The following is an 18,095-nucleotide window of genomic DNA, read 5'->3' as shown; positions in this document are numbered from 1 at the left end:
TATGATATCTATCTATAGAAATTGGGGGTTTTTGCGCCATGTGTTATCATTTGTGCTACAAGTATTAAACCGAGTTTTTAGAGAGGTATGATGGCACGATACTTGAACCCGCTCTGCAAGAAGAAAAATTGATTTGATGCAAAATTCGCACAAGTTACATCATTTGTACCTGAAGTGGAATATAATGTTAGATTTACCCGTTTTAAGAGAGACTTAGACTAGACTGCAAGTATACTTGTACTAATAATAATATAGTTATTGTAACCTTAACGTCCCTGCATCCCACCATTTATCCAACCATTCATCCATCCATAGACTAATGGCAGGCGAGTTAGTATGGTAGAAAATATAGGCTTACCCATCCATCACGAGCACCTTGGCACTCATCAACGTCAAGCCCGCAAACATCCCACAACCTCACCATCAATCCACCAAACGATCAACAACCCACAAAATCAACTCACCAAAAACTGCAATGTTCCGCTTCGTATCACCCCCCCCCCTTCGCACTCCACTCCGCTGCACTCCCCCCCGAGACCCAAACTGACGGAAACCAGCGCAAAACCCTCGACGTCCTAACCCTCTTCCACGCCCCCGCCTCCGCCGCTTCAAAGCGCATCCTCGAAACCCTACGCTCTAGCCCAGCAGCGCACAAAAAGTCCTTTGAGCTCGACGTCGTTGAGGCGCCCACGGTACCGACGCCAACGCAGCTGGCGTCGATACTGGAGTTCACCGGGAAGAGCAGGGTTGGGGAGGTGGTCCCTGGTGCGAGGAGCGAAGACGATGCGGCGAGGATGCTTAAGGTTGAGGAGGAGGGAGGGGCAGGGAGGATGGTTAGGCCGCTTCTGGTCGATTGGAATAATGGACGGGCGGTGGTCGGGGGGGATGAAGGTGCCGTTTTGAGGTTGTTGGAGACGTTGCCGGGGAGTTAAGGGTTGGAGGTGGGTGGTATTTGTGGCGTGCTGGTGTGCTGGTATGCTGGCGGAGTGGTTTGGGTCTTGTCTTGCAAGTCGAGGGCTGTTCTCCCGTCTGTTTTCGCTTCGAAAGTGTTGCCGTCGACCTACTGTGCATGGTAACACGATTAGTAGCTAAGGTCATGTTCAGAGAGGTGGGGGGTCATATGGGAGCTTTCTGGTCCTATTGAAACCACAAATATGCGTGCCGAGCGAGTGCCAGTTACGAAAAACGCTTCGAAAGCCGGGGCAGATCTGTACCACACAATACCTAACGACTGATATACTAGCATATGATAATAGATATTCATGGGATTTTGCAATCCTACTTACTACCCTTAATATCCCCAACACTGGGGGGAAAAAGGAGGGGAAAAAAATAAGCTAGACAGCATTACAATCATCTATGTATCCACTTCGCCCTCGAGGGCTATAAATTTCCTAGTTACTCCTAGAAAGTAGGACAATGTTCAAGCCATATAGTACAAAGGGACCAAATCGTACAACCGCACAAGTGCAGTATAAGTGTGACAAGAAAGAGGGGTTTAATAAAACACCCCCAACGCCGAACAAACGAGGTATACAATAATACAAAAAACCGAAAAAACACCCCAAAAGAAAGAGGAAAAGAAAACATCTGTACATTTAGTATAAGAAAGGACTCCGATCTCCCAGACCAAGAAATTACTCCACTCCCTTCCTCTCACTCCACCCCTAGAACATTACAAGATAAAACTTTGATAAAAAGTGGTGATGGCCGTAGTCTGCCCCACTAACGTTGGTTGATGTGTAAGGCTGTGTTGATAAAAGAATAAACAGGACAGCCGTAAGAAATGGGAACATTAAAGAGACACCAGACCACCGGACTTGTGGGAACCGAGAGGTTGTGTTGGCTCACGGTTTTTTGAACGGGGATGGAAGATCCGCAGGATTTTCCTTCGCCCAGACGACCGGCGGGCCGAACTTCAGCCGAGCTTCTAGATTGATCTCGATCAAACTCTTGGGCTTAACAGCACCCGTCGTGTTTGGCTTGACAGTGGCGATATCGTCGGTCGACCCGGTGCCATTAACACCAAAGCCGGCCATTAGCCGGGCCGAACCAACAGCACCTCCGGTCGTCTCTGCCCTCTGGAGACCATATCTCGCTCTAGGTGCAACACGAGTAGGCGACCCATTGGCATTTGTTGATATGTTGCGTTTGGTTGCTAAGCTCAATTGGCCATTGGTGGGGGACTTAAGAGGCTGCATTCCGAAGAGGTTGGAGCTCGTATTATCTTCGGTCTCCGGCTGTGTTGCCGGTTGGTTGCCCCAGACCGTTTGAACTCCATGCGACAGCGTATTAGTGAAATCCGCGAAGGTATAGGATACGTGACCGAATGGCATCCTAGGAGGAGGGCCGTGTAGGACCCGTGCCGTAGATAGTTTCTGACCCGGGGTAGCAACTGCATGGGGTGAGGGTGACTCCATCATTATATCGGCTGGTGAGTCAGGGGGAAGATTAGGGAAATTAGCTCTGGTGGGACTTGTTGATCCAGCGTATCCGGAGTCACTGCGGGAGTTACTGTTGGATAGGCTGGTAGTGCGTGGAACTAAGTCCATCTGTGCGATCCGTTTCTGTACCTCGACTTCGATCTTTTGGTTGAATGCAGATTCTGTAAATGGCTCGCCCCCAGCTAGGGCATAAGATCTTGGAACCAAGTCCATCCGTGCAATTCGAGCCTGAACTTCGAGCTCAACAGTTTGGTTGAATTTCTCCCGATATTCAGCTTCTAGCTCCCCTCTCATCAGAAATTTCGCCTCTTCGACCTTCTCCTTTATCACTGATTCCGCCCTTATTTCCCAATCAGATCTAATCTTCCCGTTGATCTCCCGCTCAAGTCGCTGTCTCCTTTCGATGAACCTCTGTTCTAGGGTCTTCGCATTGGCTTCGAGGTACGCTTCTTTACGGAGGCAATCCTCTTCGCGCCGCTTAAGCAATTTGCTCACTTCCAAGATTTGTAATTCACGGCGGAACACCTTGATTGTTTCATCTTCCAACAGTTCTGCCGAATCTGGTCTGCTATCCGGATCAACGGATAGACATCTAGCGACCAGGTCACGAAGACGCTTAGAGTACCTGACTGGAATCGGTTTATATTTTCCTTTCCCGATCAGATTTATGAGGCCAGGCAGGGTATTTGAAGTAAACGTGAGTTCTTGGGTACACAACTCATATATAATGCATCCCATAGACCAAATATCAGATTTGACCGTGTAAGGACGGCCGCTGGAAATCTCGGGAGACATGTAATATGGGGTTCCTGCATAGGTTTCCGCAAACATATTTCCTGGTGCAAGTTTTTTTGAGAGACCGAAGTCTCCGATCTTGATAGAATTGTCCGCCATGACGAAGACTTCACACCAGTTAACACATTCCCAGTAGACCAGTCAGTGTTACTTACTATTCTCAGGTTTCAAGTCCCTATGGAGTACCTTGATTAAATCTCTCTCTTCACTCTCGGTACGGGGAGTAGGAGGAGTCGTGTTTTTGTAAGAGAACAGGTCACTCAGTTCTGGGGGATCGATCCCATGATGGCAGCGATAGAGAGCCGTGGTAAGTTGCGTAACTACCGTCCAGATAAAACTCTCGGGAAACGAGTTTCCGCTCTCTTTCGCTTTTTTGATTAGACCACTAAGATCGCCGTTACCGCAATATTCCATGTATCTAACAACTAAAATCAGCGACGACTACTCAACTGTGATGGGCCTGGGTGGTATATGGCGCCATAATAACTCACAAATGAACGCTGCTCTCGCTCTTAATGTGTTCTCGATGATAGTACTTAACAATGTTCGGATGATCTAGACATGCGAGGATTTCGAACTCAGAAGCAAGTTGATTCTTCGCGGTACTCCCCATCTTGACGTATGAAATCTCTTTCCGTGCGAGCACCTACAAAAGTATCAGCAGCGGGCTCTCTACCAGGGAGTGGGGGAGGGGGTCTGACTATCCCATCCTGCTTTCTTTTGACCTTGCGAATGGTGCCAAAACACCCATGGCCTATCCACCATTAGCTATGCGTCATCCCAAGTACTCAACCAAGGAGCCTTTGGATGTACCGATAGTGCCTATTACGTCGTAATCCGCCGATGTTAAAGGAGGCATTGTACTTGTTCAGGTTTAAGCCCGTGGATTAAACTGTTAGAGTAAGTTGAGAGACCGGCGAAGGAGATGTGCGGTGTTGGAGGAAGGGAGAGAGTGTGGATGAAGGGGCTTCATATAAACCGTCCGACATGTATCAAGACCGAAATTGCAAGGCGGTTGTCCAGTTGTCAACATTAGACTGTGCTGTACTTGTACATTTGTTGCTACGGCAACAAAGGTTGAATTGCTTGGCATTTGTGCGGGAACAGGTTAGGTTTCCAGTATTTATAGGCTATTAAATAATTTAGCCACCGATAATAAGAGGCTTGCCAGCATTAACATGTTATTTGGTTCAAGGGCTGAGACATTGTGCTGTCCAAGTATGCATATCTGCAACTACAGTAAGCTGCAAGCCCCAAAACGCACTCTGAACTGTCCGAATACAACTGTGCTATTTCACATAATATTATGGTGCGTAGGACACATACTTATCTCCCTACCCTCCTGGAACCCAACCCCCCCCCCACGATAGTATTTGGCTAGTCCCAATATGTGTAATGTCTACAGCAAGAATGTGGTACTCTGCCGGTACCACTATGGCTCTGTTCTCCATCAATGTTCAATTGAGTTGTAAGTCGAAAATCTCTCGGCCAGATTCTCGGGCTCTGGGAAACAGAGAGCTTCAACCCCCCCATACACAAAACCCTACAAATCCAATTATTTTTCAAATGCAAAAACAGACTCGTTGCCCGACATTGCCTTTTTTTTGTGCCGGACAACTTCTCTGATTCTGGAAATGCAACATGTTGAGCGGTGACTTGGCCAATTGATCGCCAAAATGTGGATCATGTTATTTGCCTGGCATGGCGGAACCCCGGGTACGAAGTATCTAAGAATACTGTTCGCCCTACAAATGCAGAGAATCCCGTATCCGAGCTCTGTCCTATGCATCCAGAACCTAGCGGCGTCGGAGTAGGTCCTCCAAGTCAGAAACGTAAATATACAGTACAAAAACTGTAAGGGTGATAGGAATACGATGTCTATGATTATGAGAATGTGAGATATAAAGTATGAACGCTGCTTGGTACGCCTCTAAGACCCAACCGACACCACAAAACCCCCCCTATAGAAACAATGTTTCGAGAGCTATAAAAATGTAAAAAGAAGCTATAAAATTTATGAGTAAAGTTCTGTTTATTTCCATCCCTTCACCCAATTGTTTGACCCGCCTCCTGTTTGTCGTTACTGTTGCATAGGGGTTAGCGAGTATGTAATGCTGATAGATTAGCATTTGAGGCTCCTTTACCCCTTCGGCCGTGAGGGTTGACCGCCCCCTCTACCACCACCGCCTCGCCCGCCTCTACCACCCCCACGCTTAGGATTAATAAACACGGCGGGTGGTTCGGACCTCCGCTGAGCCTTCTTTTTGTGCGGTGGGCGTATCGTCTATGTTAAGCATTAGATATCAGAGGGCAGCACGATAAAATGGGTTAGCTAAAGGAAGACTTACTACTGGTACCGTTGAGGGCCCGGGAGTAACTTGATTGGCCGAGCTTGGCCGATTTTCAAGATGTTGGCGTTTTGAAGGAACCTCGCCCTCTCCATCAATCGGCCGTTTCGGTGCTCTAGTGGGCTGATTAGGCAACTGATTGTGTTCCTGGGGGAGACGCTCATGGTGCTGGTTTTGTGTATGGTCGTTGCCCCTACCCGCGGGAGGCATGGGCCTTGGTCCGGGACCATTCGAGTTGCGCGAAGGGTGATTTCTCGGGCCCTGGCGGTTAGGACAGGAGTTAGCAATATGTCCAGGCTGATTACACTCAAAGCATAGCCGGATGTGAGAAGGGTTTGGCTGGTGTGGTGCTTGAGGTTCTGGTTCATCAATATCCATGGCATCTGGATCTACCTTCGGCGCTACAGGAGGGGGTGTGTTGCGGGTAGAATTTCTAGCTTGACCTCCCCTGCCTCTGGTTGATCCGCGAAAAGCGCCTGTACCCCCTGCGCGATTACCCTTAGCATTCGAGCCGAACTCCGCGAAAGTCTCTTCGTCGAATACACCTCTATCCTTTGCATCCTGAACCAACGACGCCCACAATCTATTCCTCATCAACGATGTAGAATGGCCCAGCACGAATAGAGAGAACTTTGCTCTGGTCAAACCAACGTTCATGCGGCGGACGTCGCTCAAAAACCCAATCCCGCCCTCCTGAGAGGCTCGCACACAGGAGAAGATGATAATGTCACGCTCTCTCCCTTGAAAGGCATCCGTGGTGTTAAAGTCGATAGTGTCGCAGATATTCTCCCCATATACATCACGGAAGGTGGTTTTCAATAGGTTAATCTGCTGTTTGTATGGTGTGATTATGCCTATTTTACCGTCAAAGTTAGTTTGCGGGAAATCAGCCGTCAGTCGTTGGTACAGCGAGAGGGCGCTCTGGGCCTCTTGACGATTAACTAGCGAATGAAGTCCTCCTGCGGATTCCTGCCCGGCAATGTTGAAAAAGCGATAGGGCGCATAGATTGGATTCTTGTGCCACACTTCGGTTCGAAGCTCCTTCATGTTTTCCCCATCCTCCAATTCGGAATCGTAAAACTGCTTTCTCGGAAAGGAACTAATCATGGGATGCATGCGATACTGGATACTGAGCAGATGGACATCCTTAGGGTGGTTCTCTTGCATGCGCACAAATAAACTCTTTTCATAACTGAATTTCGCTGCTTCGCGGGATAAGACTGTCGGAGGCTGCATATTTGATTAGCGCATGCGGGGCAAGAGAGTCCATTGAAGGAAAAGGTGGAAGGAATGGCGTCACTATTTTTAGCAGTCAGCAACCCCGATTGGGGTTGCCATGCAACTCGGACTTGAGAAATCGACGGGAATGAAACTAACCAGCTGTTTAGGATCCCCAACAAGGATACATTTCTCGCATCCAAATTTTAGCGGGATAAGCGCGCTAAGCTCGACTGATTGGGCTGCTTCATCAATTATCACGGTCTCAAAATCGACGTTAATATTTCGCAATAGGTCATGCCCAGTTCCGCTAAGCGTGGCACAAATGATATGGGCCTCGTCCATGATCTCCTGTTGAATACGGCGTTTAAGGACTTCTGCGTTCCGGCTACTCTCCTTCTTCTGGTCTCGTTTAAGGTCCAAACTGCGTCTAGTTTCACGAAGGGTCGCATTCAGGCTATCAATCTCAGATTGCAACGTCCCCGGATCTATCGACTTGGCCCTTGCATCTTCTAATTGTTTGAGTTTTGCATCACGCTCGTCAAGAATGGCGCGATGTTTCTGTCTCAATTCATCCATATCGGCATTCTTACTGTTCGCTGATTCTTTCGTTGGGGCCATTTTACGTTCAACTAATTCATCCAGAGTAACATCCCGAACAGTGAAATTTACGGCATCGGATTTCCCGATTCGTACAACTTTTGGCTGCATCTCCTCACCTTTTGCTGTGAGGATGCCTTTTTTGAACCGGAGGACTAATTCGTCAACTGCAGCATTACTTGGCGCACAAACTAAGAGTTTCTTGGTTGTAGGCTTGGGAGACTTGTTCATTGAGCCAGGTATTTGAATGACTGTGCTTCCGACTTTTGGTGTTAAGAGGGCTCCGACAATCCCGACCACTGTCTTAGTTTTTCCAGTGCCAGGTGGGCTGCTCAAGAATTAGTAAACAACTTTGGATTGCTTGGGGATGCGCGCCACTAATTACCCTTGTATCAATGTGAATCCCGTATTTTTCACTGCGGATAAAATCGCTCGCGCCTGGGGCTCGTTCACCTTGTAAAGACCCCTGGTTCGAACTATCTGCTTCTCTGTTGGTTCTTCGAGTGAGGAAGGTTTGGCAGCTAAAATTTCCTGTTCAAGATCATAATACTTTAAACACATCAAGGCGCTGTATTCTCTCTCTGTGGGTACAAAGCTTCAAGATTGGGATTAGCAAAAGCAATGACAAACTTCTGACCAGAATCAGATAGATATACTTACCCCATAATCCTGGTAGCGTAGAGTGTGCTTCCATTCCTCATATTTTCTTGCACCATCTGAGGGGAAGGATCACAGCGCAGCTGTACCTCGGTAGTATTCGCTCCAGGAAACTTTTTCTTGAGGCTATGGACTCTCGCAAGACAGTGAGGAGAATCCTTGGAAGCAAGAGGTTTTTTACCGACAGAAACTAGAACAACATCAGACTCGAGCCATCTGTTGCGTTCATTCATTCCATCGATAGTAATTTCGAGTTCGACGAAATTATCTGCGCTCATTCTAGTCACTAGATTGAGTTTTACTACAGGTTGAGGGGCCTCTTCCTTGGCCTGCTTGAGTGCCTGCCAAGCCTCGAGTAACAGTAAAGGCTCGAAAGTCTTCTTATAAGCTGCATACGAACCAAATGTACTTGCTACCTTGCTATAGTTCGTAGCACTGAGGCCAGGGGGGAAGACATCGTCGTGGAAAAATTCCCATTTAAGAACTTGTTTGTAGAGGGGTGAAAGGTCGGGTGCAACCCGGGCGCGGTTATCTTTAACTCGTCGTGTGGGCACTGCAGGTTGGCGGAGCAAGTTCTTCGGTTTAGCATCGATCAACTTTGGCTCAGGTATGGGCTTTGTTGACCGTTGCACAGAGTTTCCAAGTCTAAACAAGCCATTGCCACCACCGTCGTCGCTACTATCATCTTCGTCAGAACTAGGGACGACGGGCGCCTGTTCTTTCTTCTTTAACTCCAAGCGCGCAGCTTTCGCAGCTTCGGAAGCAGCTAGATCCGCTTTCCGCTTGAGAAGGAATTCATTCCTGGGTACAACAGAAATGGCTTTGGGAGTCCCAACTCTTAGGTCGTCAATGATCGATGATGATTTTGATACCCCAACTTTATGGAGCTTTTGTTCGTAGGTAGGAGGAGTTGGGGCGACAGGGAAGTCAAGCCTAGCCTGTTTTCGGGAGGCAATCCGAAGGGACCGCTCGCTTGCTCGTATGAGATCGTCGTCTGGAATGTCGTCATATTCATCGTCAGATATCTCAACAATCTTAGATTTTGCTGTTAAATGATTCACGTTAGCAAGCTGAATAATGAGCTTAGGTGGTAATTTGGGCAACCATAACACTTACCTTCAAGCGGAGCAAAGTCGGGCCTAACCGCACTCAAAGCATGCATGAGCTGCGCCTTTTGTGCTTCAACCAAATTTGTCATCGTCCGTGCACCGGCACGTGAGTCCGAGAATAAAATAGGCCTCATATTGTTCACAAACTCATCTTCGACGTCAACATTCTCTTTGGCAAGCAGTTCTAGTATGTTGCACATTAACTCCTGACTGGAGCTCAATAGATGCATGTCCTGGATGGTGAGAAGAGCGGCTATGGAATCCAAGGCTTTCGATGGATCTTGGAGAAGTCTTGCCCTCCAACTCGCTTCCCGCTGGGGGCGAGTAGACTCATTGTCAGGGCCTTTGGCACGAAACGCCTGCTCAAACGTCCAAAACCGACGAAAAAGCTCCGTCGCATAGTCTATGGAATCTCGAGTAAACTCTATCATCGCCTCTTTCCCCACTGTGTGTGACCACCGGCGGCACCTCTTGAAAATATTACCAACTACTCTCCATTGAATATCCCAATAAACCCTGAGAGCCGTCTTCGTCCAGTTTTCCAAGTCGATATTGGAGATAACACCCTTGTCGGGAGCACACAGAACCTCGAGGATCTCCTGATTGAACCTAATCATTGCCGGCATGAGATCAAATACACTGGACTTAGCCTGCGTACGGCTGATGGCTGTCACAGCAGATAGCGCCATAGCCAGATTCTCGTCAAACATGGCGTGTATTGCGTTTTCACGACTATCAACACCATAACAACTAAGCAGAATATCCTCAGCGCCAAAAGCCACATCCTTTGGAGGAAATATAACCCCAACAAAAAGAGCGATCCGGGAATGCTCCCCATTCACAACCATTTTTAGCTTGTCGGGTGCAAATTGGCTTATCCGTTGGAATATACGAGCGAAGCATCGAGAGAGAATATCCAACGCCTTATTGAATGCATCTCTACGCCTGTCCGCCTCACTGCCGGTATCAATACCCTTCGGATGGACAGATTTCCCAATGCCAAAGATCTCACAAAATATCAATAAAAGATCGGTGGCAAGTTTAACGTGGTTAATAGGAATATTTTTGCACACTGCATCCCACAGCGATGTTCGTATGCTAGTCTCGGCGTGCGGGATCTCGGGTTTCTTCTTCGATAGTAAACTAAAATCTGTCTTCATAACCTTGACGTCCAATTCCAAAGCTAAAAGCATAGCATTGTAGGCATTTTTCTGTGCAATTCCCATATGATTTGCCATGATCTGATCATTGAATCTGGTGGAGAAGGAGATGGCGATTTCAACGACCAAAAGGGTGTACTCGTCGAAAAGTTCGTTGGTTTGTCGCAGGATCATTCGGCCACCCTCGCCCTCGATGGGGTGGGCAGAAACACCACTCAAGGTCATGCTCAGTATTTTCATTCCCTCCTTAAGACAGATACCTTTGGACAAAGCCGGTAAGCTCCGGTCTTTTAAAAGCAGCCGTAAGAGGGGTGCAGCGGGTGTGGCTCGTGACAACGGCCTCACACTTGCCACCAAGGAAGACATCCACCCCGTCAGACCAATCAAAAGCCTTTCCCCAGAGGTATCTTGTGGTGCACGCTTCAGGAGGTTCGCAAAAATTCCATTCGCGAGCAGCGTATCTATCAAGGCTGAAGGTGTCAAAGGCTGGGCAACGTCCCAGAACTCAAAACCAAGTTGTATCATTAAAGCATCGAAAAGCCCAAGTAGGGCGGGGAGATACGAGGCATTGTTTGAGATTCGGTTGACAGCCAGTTTGATCGGATCGTTTTGAGCACCACAAATACACTTCATTATAAGCTCCTTCGAAACTGATTGAACAATAATTACCAATCCAGCGAAGAATAACTGGAGCTGCCCTGGATCAGACTGAACCTCCATCCTCTGAACCTGAGCTTCTAACGTAGCCAGCAAGTGGGTTTCGAATACCTCAGGGGTAATATGCGGACCTAGCTCTTTCCAGGAATGTTCCACTGGAAACCGAAGTCTCTCGTCGTCGCGAAAAAGAAAGCTAATCAGTCCCTCTCCGGGTCCCTCCGGAAATACCTTCCGAGTCGCACAGATATCGGTAAAATCCGCGTTGATCTCCGGGTCTCGAAGGAGGTCTGGACAGCAAAAAACTTCGTAAACACCGTTCCTATACTGCGCACGACTCTGAAATGTCTGATGCCAAGACTCCACAGTGGGCGAGTTCCTGAGCTCGCTGGCAACCTCCTTTAATACTGGCCCCACACGGTTGGCGTCGCAAGTGTGAAGAAAATTAAAGAACATATCAACATTATCCTTGTTGTCGGCCCTAGAACGGGGTTAATAAATCCCAGAGGACAAAATCGGAAAATACAGATTAGAGCACCAAATCGAAAAGGAGAAAAGAAGAAAATAAATACGGGACTCACTCCAACAGCTCCCTATACAATCCCTTCTTCAAAATATAGAACTGCTCAACGCAGCGTGGACACCTTGATAGTTGGGCATTCAGCGCAGCCGTAAACCAGGCTTGGGTTGCCTCCTGGTCGGCAAAAGATAGCAGCACCATGGCATGCGTTACCGATCGGTTCCGACGCGATTTATCCCCCTCATATTTTACTTCTACCCCATCATCTCGTTTCTCGATCTTATCACATAGCCAGTGAACTTGTTCCGGGAGGCTGTGTACGAGCCTAGAATGGGGAAGATTAATACATCAAATAACCAGACGAAAGAGAAAAACCTAGAAGCCTACCTTAAGCCAGACTCGATATCCTCGACGTCTAAAGCATCAGGAGCAGACATCGTCGACCTTGGGCTAAACTTACGAGGGTAGTGCGAACAAACACCCCAGGAAGATGTTGAGAGGACCTCAAGGCAGAGAGCTAGGTGGGTGAAGCTTGAAGCCAAAAAAAACAAAAAAAAAACGACGACAACTAGCAAACAAACAAATATAAGAGCTGAATCTGGGAATAGTGAGAGAACAGACCACAGGTTATTGGTGGTAGCCCGGCGGGTTGTGGAGGATGAGGAGTTGGAGGACGTGGAGGTATGAGTAGAATTAGATTCGTGCGGGACGCGAAACCTTGGCACTTAAAAACACCCTACGACGAGTACTCAGTATCGAATCATAGTCATAGGCTTGGCATCACGCGAAGGGAGGGTAAATTTAGAGGTGACATGCCGCACTCCCCCAAAGGTGCCCAAGCCGCTCACGTTGCTTGTCCGCGAGACCCATGTGATATCATTAAATCTCAATGCTAGCACCCGTATCCAAGGGCCAAGGCACAGATTCAACATTCTTATCCCTCACCATCCGTGATCTCGACCGCGCAGCCGAGCATAAGCGCAGCACGAGCATCCGCGACCAACACGTCACTACAACTCCGTTATTGTACAGTACTGTACCTGTACTGGTGGTATGATACAGTAGAGCTTCTTGACTTCTTACTCTTGAAACCCTAAAACCCCATACAAACGCCGACAACCCTCGATCCCTCATCCAACCCCGCGCTGGTCGAAAGCAGTGTGGCGCATTTCCTGGCTCTTCATCAACATTATGATACCAGAGAGAGTTCCAGAGCCATCACCCTGGATCATCAAATAATATTATGTATGATGGAATGTTTATCATACCAATCGACACCCACAAGAGCAGGTTAGGAGGGCAAGAGAACCAATCCCTCCATCACCCATATCCAGTAGGACCCGAACAAACGTGCCTCACACTAATTCCCTCTCCTAGATATGGGAGAAACACCGCAAAGATTAATTAATTCCTTCGGCTCCCGTCCGAAATATCGGTACGGTTCCAAACCCCGCAGGCGAAGGCAACTCTTACCCAACGCCCCCGGGTGTGAGGCCCACCCACGGTATTCGAGTTCCTACTATAGGGCAAACCTGTCACGGGGCACCTCTCTGCCTAGGGGGCAGCATAATGCAAGCACGGTACTGTAATTGTTCCATTGTAAATTTAAGATACCCGCTCATTCTCCAAGATATCTTGGTGAGAGATTCACAAAGCCTAATATCATTGTGTCGAATTGTACAGATGCCGTACCCAAACAGGGCTCCCGGGTCGCATAGCACGTAAAAAGTATGACATCACATAAAAATAGTATTGTGGCTCCATAGTTTGCACACAGTGCGGCATCGGACTTGCAGTACCCCGCAGCATCGCATCCCGATATCGTTTCCCCTTGGAACCTTGCAGTACGGTTGAGCCTCAAAAAAGCTTAGCCTTGCTACTGAGAGAATGGCGGGTCTCAGCTTTTACCCACAACGCTTTGGAAGTCAGAGCGTCGGTTGCTAATGCGGTAACAGCGTGTCAAACTTGTTTGCAAAGTACCGGCACCGGTATAACATACTTGTATTTGTACCGCATTTGTACGAGTACCCATATGCCAGTACCATAGCTTGTTACAAATCCAATTGTACTCTTCTCCGCCATCCATGATGGACTTTCGGTGTTCCGCATCTAGGACGTTCCCCCCCTTCATTAGAAACGGGCACGTGGTCCCGCCACCGTACAATATTGGTATTGCCATCTCCAAAAGCACTTGAAGGACTGAACAAGAAAAACTGGAGTGGCTTAGAAGGCTCCCATTTTCTTTCTGCAATGACTCGAACTATCTGGGACATTCCGGGGGCTTTTTTCTTCCTTCTTTCGAGACAGTTTGGTTTCTCAAATGTTTTGAGGATGGCAACACTATTAAAATCACCACGGCATTTTGCGTTCACCTCTGAATTAGCAGCTGCCTAGGAGAACTTTAGTACCTTTGTTGAGGTGAACAAGCCAAGCCCCGCCACTATTCCTCTGTGGACCCCCCATATATGGAGTAATTATAGGTAGAGTGATTTCTGGCGCAAGTAGCAATACAACAAATAAGCAAAATGACACTCTCTGCCGCCGATCTATATGACACCTTCCTATACCTTTCCATATTCCCCCATTTTCGCTTTATACCCTTTTTCGATATCTTACCATTGCCTCTAAACCTCCGGCGTGCACAATGGTTGTATATTCGAGTGATCTTTCACGATGAGGGTCCGAAAGCGGTGCCCTGGATGCCTCTTTGGGGCGCGTTAGGATACTTTTTTTGATTCTTCTGAGTAAATAACAAGTTCCTCTAGGGGCTACGCACCGCGACCCGGCGCACCGCTGCCACCCCAGCACCCCGGCACATCGCTGCCGCCCCATCACCCCGGTGCATCACTGTAAGTACTAAACCGCCCATCATTCGGTGTTAAGGGCACTCTACATACAATACGTATTTTAACTATAACTCTTTGAGAGATTCTTGTGTATAGATTTGCAACCTGGGTGATTACTAGATCTATTTGTTTATCTCACAAAAAAAAATTCCGTAGACTATTTCTTGGATTACAATACCGTATAATATCGTCAAATTGAGTATTTCTGTACAGGCTATCTTGATTTATTCGTTTTTACCCAAGCAATCGCACTGCCACTCCCACATGAAAGCAATGAAGTTCTCCTCTGCAGCTAATTCCCAATTGACTCTCTTTGATAGTCCAACTTTTTGGTCTTGCCCTTGAGACTTGAAGCCATTCTTGTTGAGGCGGTCTAAGTATTCCCCACCATAGAAGTACAAGTAGTTGCAGATCAGTCTGCAGTGTCTCAATTACCATACCCAAGAACTTGCTCCTCAAACACCTAGGGCTTGGGGAGGTGGTGAACTACTGGTAGGTCATCAAAGTCTATTCTTGATTTCATCATCCTCTGGTGCCCAGGTTCTTACAAGTGTGGAGTAGACGGTCTCTGGGGCCACTCGAACACCCCCCTCACCTGGACAGCTAAACCGAAATAAGAAACTTTCGGATGAACTGAGGCTACTGTGATGATCACGCCGGATAGGTTTAACTAGGATAAATAATATGAAATTAAGGCGGTTCCTCATACAAAACCCACCAATCAGTGTTTGTCCGGGTGTTCGGGTGGGAGGTCGTCTACCGGTAAGCCGGTTTCAGGAGTGTAAGCAATGTGTTTTAGTTGTGACTGTGACCAATGTTAATAACTTCTAAGAAAACCGAAGATCTGCTGCTGGATCAGAACTGGGAGGTTAACAGCTACTTGTGCCGGGGGTTGTGGGTAAGTCTATCGAACCTTCCCTTATTGATTCCAGGCCTTCGCCGCCACTCAGCGAACAGTATGATACCGTACAGTACGTTCAAATGTTGCTTGAGCGTGTAGGATCTAAGTTAAATACTAAAGAAAATACCGTAAAATCTCTAAGACACAGTACTACTTATACGGTACAGAAAAGAAAACGGCAAAGCTCCCCCTGTTTCGTGCCCCTCAAGAAATACATGAACATTGGGATAAATATTGTGTCCGGGTGCCACCGCTAAGATTGATATAAACTCACAACTCGTATTTTTGAATACTTTCTTCCCTGGTACGATTAGTGGAATCCCACCCATCTTCGACATGTCACGAATATCCTTGTCTACTGTTTAATCTCTTACTGTATTGACTAACCATAACCTTATCTAGAATAGTTCGTTGTTATTTCAGTACTCGAGTACAGTACTTGTATTCCCATGGTGTATTTGGAATGCGGTTACTATAAAAGTGCCAACGATTATGTCAGAATTACGAAGACATGAAGGGTGTAACTTAGTAGGGGAAGAGATTGTAGCCGATGGTAACAATAATGATCACAATAAGAGTAGTATCGCTTGAATTAAAATGCACTGCAGGAGACGAAGCTTGACCTAAACAAGGATAAATTATACAAGTAATAGTAGATTCTTCTACCCATCTTTTTCTACCCATCTTTGGTTGTAGTGTTAAGCTATAAATCCTTACTAATGCCTGCTTCCGAATACACGATGAAAATACAAGTACATACATCAAGGTAATGCGATAAAAATGTAAACGTCAACCAATTGCCAAACACATCATTCTACCTACGTAAGTGTGAAAGCAGCCCCTAACACAAGACCGAGGCTAAATGAATTAATACCACTATTTCTTGCCTTTGCACCTGTAACGTGTTTGCAGGGTGCTAATCACGTTATTGGTAATAAGTACGATAGTTGGCAGGTGGCCTGCTCTTCCAGAGAGGGGGCGAGAGCTGAGAACTAAAGGAGGCTTCGAGGGTGTACTGGGGAACAAAGAAGTAACTGTTCAACCAAGTATATTGAAATACTGTCTGTCGAAGTCTGCCTTTTCTATTGTAGAAACAGGCGGTCTTTAAATACACAAATCTGTTCATGTCTAGCATGAACGAAACTAATCAAAGGTATCAATCGATACACTTTGGTAAAACTCCTTAAGTATCAAAGCGATACTTAGAATAAAACATAAAACAAAGCCAAGTATCAAATGATACTTAAAACAAACTAAGTATTAAAGCGATACTTAAAACAAAACATAAAACAAAACCAAGTATCAAACGATACTTAAAACAAACCAAGTATCAAAGCGATACTTAAAACAAAACATAAAACAAAACCAAGTATCAAACGATACTTAAAACAAACCAAGTATCAAAGCGATACTTAAAACAAAACATAAAACAAAAACAATAACCGAGTACCCGTACTGGTTACATTCCTCAAAACAAAACAACTGTTTAAATAAACAAAACCTAATAATCATCAAAAGTAGAGTCTGAGAAACTAAAGGCTTCAGTTTCCGCTAAAAACTCTTCATCATAGGTGTCGCACCAGGGGCAAGAAGAAATCCTAAGAAAACATTTAGACTCAAAGAAGGGTAAATCACAGTAGTCATGAATATCAGATTCACACTGTACATCAACCCAAGCGTGATCGCAATCAGGACAGTAGTCTATCCAGAGGATTTCGAAGTAGTCTTCAAGTTGGATAACATCGCGGTTCAACAACAGTCCAACAATCTGTTGTCGCAGCCTCACATTGAGTTCCACATAGTTTGACATCGTTATGGTATTCGGATGGTGATTTAGGACTAGATAAGGTTGTTGAGAGCTTGTTCCATAGCATGATTTTCATCATTGCTACTTTCGAATTCTGATTCAAAGTATGGTGCCCAAAATCCATCTCTAGCTTCGAGTTCTGCATGCCATCGCTCAGTTTCTAGCATCGTGGGTGTCCAGCACATGGTGATATAATTGATCGTTGGGGGGAGGGATTCGTTTGGCATGTTGTTTTTCCACCAATTATTTACCATATCCATAGCATGCTCTAGTCCTTCTAGCGGTTCCCAGCTGTCTTCACTCGTTGGATACCCTTTCCATTTGACTAGGAACTGATCATTTCCGTGCCAAAGATGGTGATCTCTTATTTCTTCAACTTCCCATTCATCTTTCTTGTTAATGATGATAGGTGCAGGTCGTGAGTGGGTTTTTCCAGGGAACTTGGCATTGTCATTTAGGTGGAATCACTTGACAGCAGAGGCATGGAAGACTGCGGTATTGCAGCGGTACATGCGTCCATCCATCTGGACTGTGTAGTTTTCTGTATGCTCATCAAAAGATAAGACTTTGAAGGGTCCTCGCCACTGGGGTTGCAATTTCTTGCTGCATCCAACATTGGTAATGAACATGTTACCATGTACTATGAGCATATCACCGGGTAGGATGGGGACATGTTTGCGTCGTCGTTTCTGAGCAGTAGTGGTACTTCGGAATCGGGCAGCTTTAATAGCTTGGAAGGCATCGTTCCAAATTGCTTGGTGGCGGTTTAGATGGTCATCAGAGGCAGGGACTGAGGAGTTCTTAAATAGTGTTGTAGGTAGGAGGGGGTATTGGCGGCCAAAGACTGCCTTGTATGGTGACATTCCTAAGGTATCTGAAAATCCGGCATTGATATATGTGGCCAGTTCAACGAGGGCTGGTTCCCAGTTGGTCTGTCGTTCATTGATCATGTTCCTTATTCCGGTCGTAACTTCGCGGATTTTTAGTTCTGCTTGGCCATTAGTCTCATGGTGTCCAGGGGCAGCCATAATGTGGT

The 18,095-nt window shown here is 46.7% G+C and overlaps 3 protein-coding genes; 1 reads left to right on the top strand and 2 right to left on the bottom strand.

Moving 5' to 3' along the window:
• The first annotated feature begins 405 nt into the window (after positions 1 to 405).
• GSTUM_00004672001 (uncharacterized protein) lies at positions 406 to 1,153 on the top strand. XM_002836304.2 has 2 exons: positions 406 to 487; positions 558 to 1,153. Exons 1-2 carry the CDS (start codon positions 476 to 478, stop codon positions 930 to 932), a joined length of 387 nt encoding a protein of 128 aa, XP_002836350.1. The 5' UTR covers positions 406 to 475; the 3' UTR covers positions 933 to 1,153.
• A 694-nt stretch (positions 1,154 to 1,847) lies between these two features.
• Positions 1,848 to 4,098, bottom strand: GSTUM_00004671001 (uncharacterized protein; the record flags this gene model as incomplete). Its single annotated transcript, XM_002836303.1, has 5 exons — positions 1,848 to 3,346; positions 3,395 to 3,657; positions 3,731 to 3,885; positions 3,941 to 3,993; positions 4,053 to 4,098. 5 exons carry the CDS (start codon positions 4,096 to 4,098, stop codon positions 1,848 to 1,850), a joined length of 2,016 nt encoding a protein of 671 aa, XP_002836349.1.
• A 1,134-nt stretch (positions 4,099 to 5,232) lies between these two features.
• On the bottom strand, positions 5,233 to 11,942 carry GSTUM_00004670001 (uncharacterized protein; the record flags this gene model as incomplete). XM_002836302.2 has 9 exons in its annotated part: positions 5,233 to 5,523; positions 5,588 to 6,817; positions 6,965 to 7,733; positions 7,791 to 8,000; positions 8,066 to 9,107; positions 9,179 to 9,574; positions 9,656 to 11,466; positions 11,567 to 11,830; positions 11,893 to 11,942. 9 exons carry the CDS (start codon positions 11,940 to 11,942, stop codon positions 5,380 to 5,382), a joined length of 5,916 nt encoding a protein of 1,971 aa, XP_002836348.1. The 3' UTR covers positions 5,233 to 5,379.
• Positions 11,943 to 18,095: the final 6,153 nt, after the last annotated feature.

Source organism: Tuber melanosporum (genome assembly GCF_000151645.1).
Source record: "Tuber melanosporum whole genome shotgun sequence assembly, scaffold_14, strain Mel28".
In the NCBI taxonomy this organism is placed as follows: Eukaryota; Fungi; Ascomycota; class Pezizomycetes; order Pezizales; family Tuberaceae; genus Tuber; species Tuber melanosporum.
The sequence above is the reverse complement of the archived record's forward strand: the minus strand, read 5'-3'. Positions and strand labels throughout refer to the sequence as shown.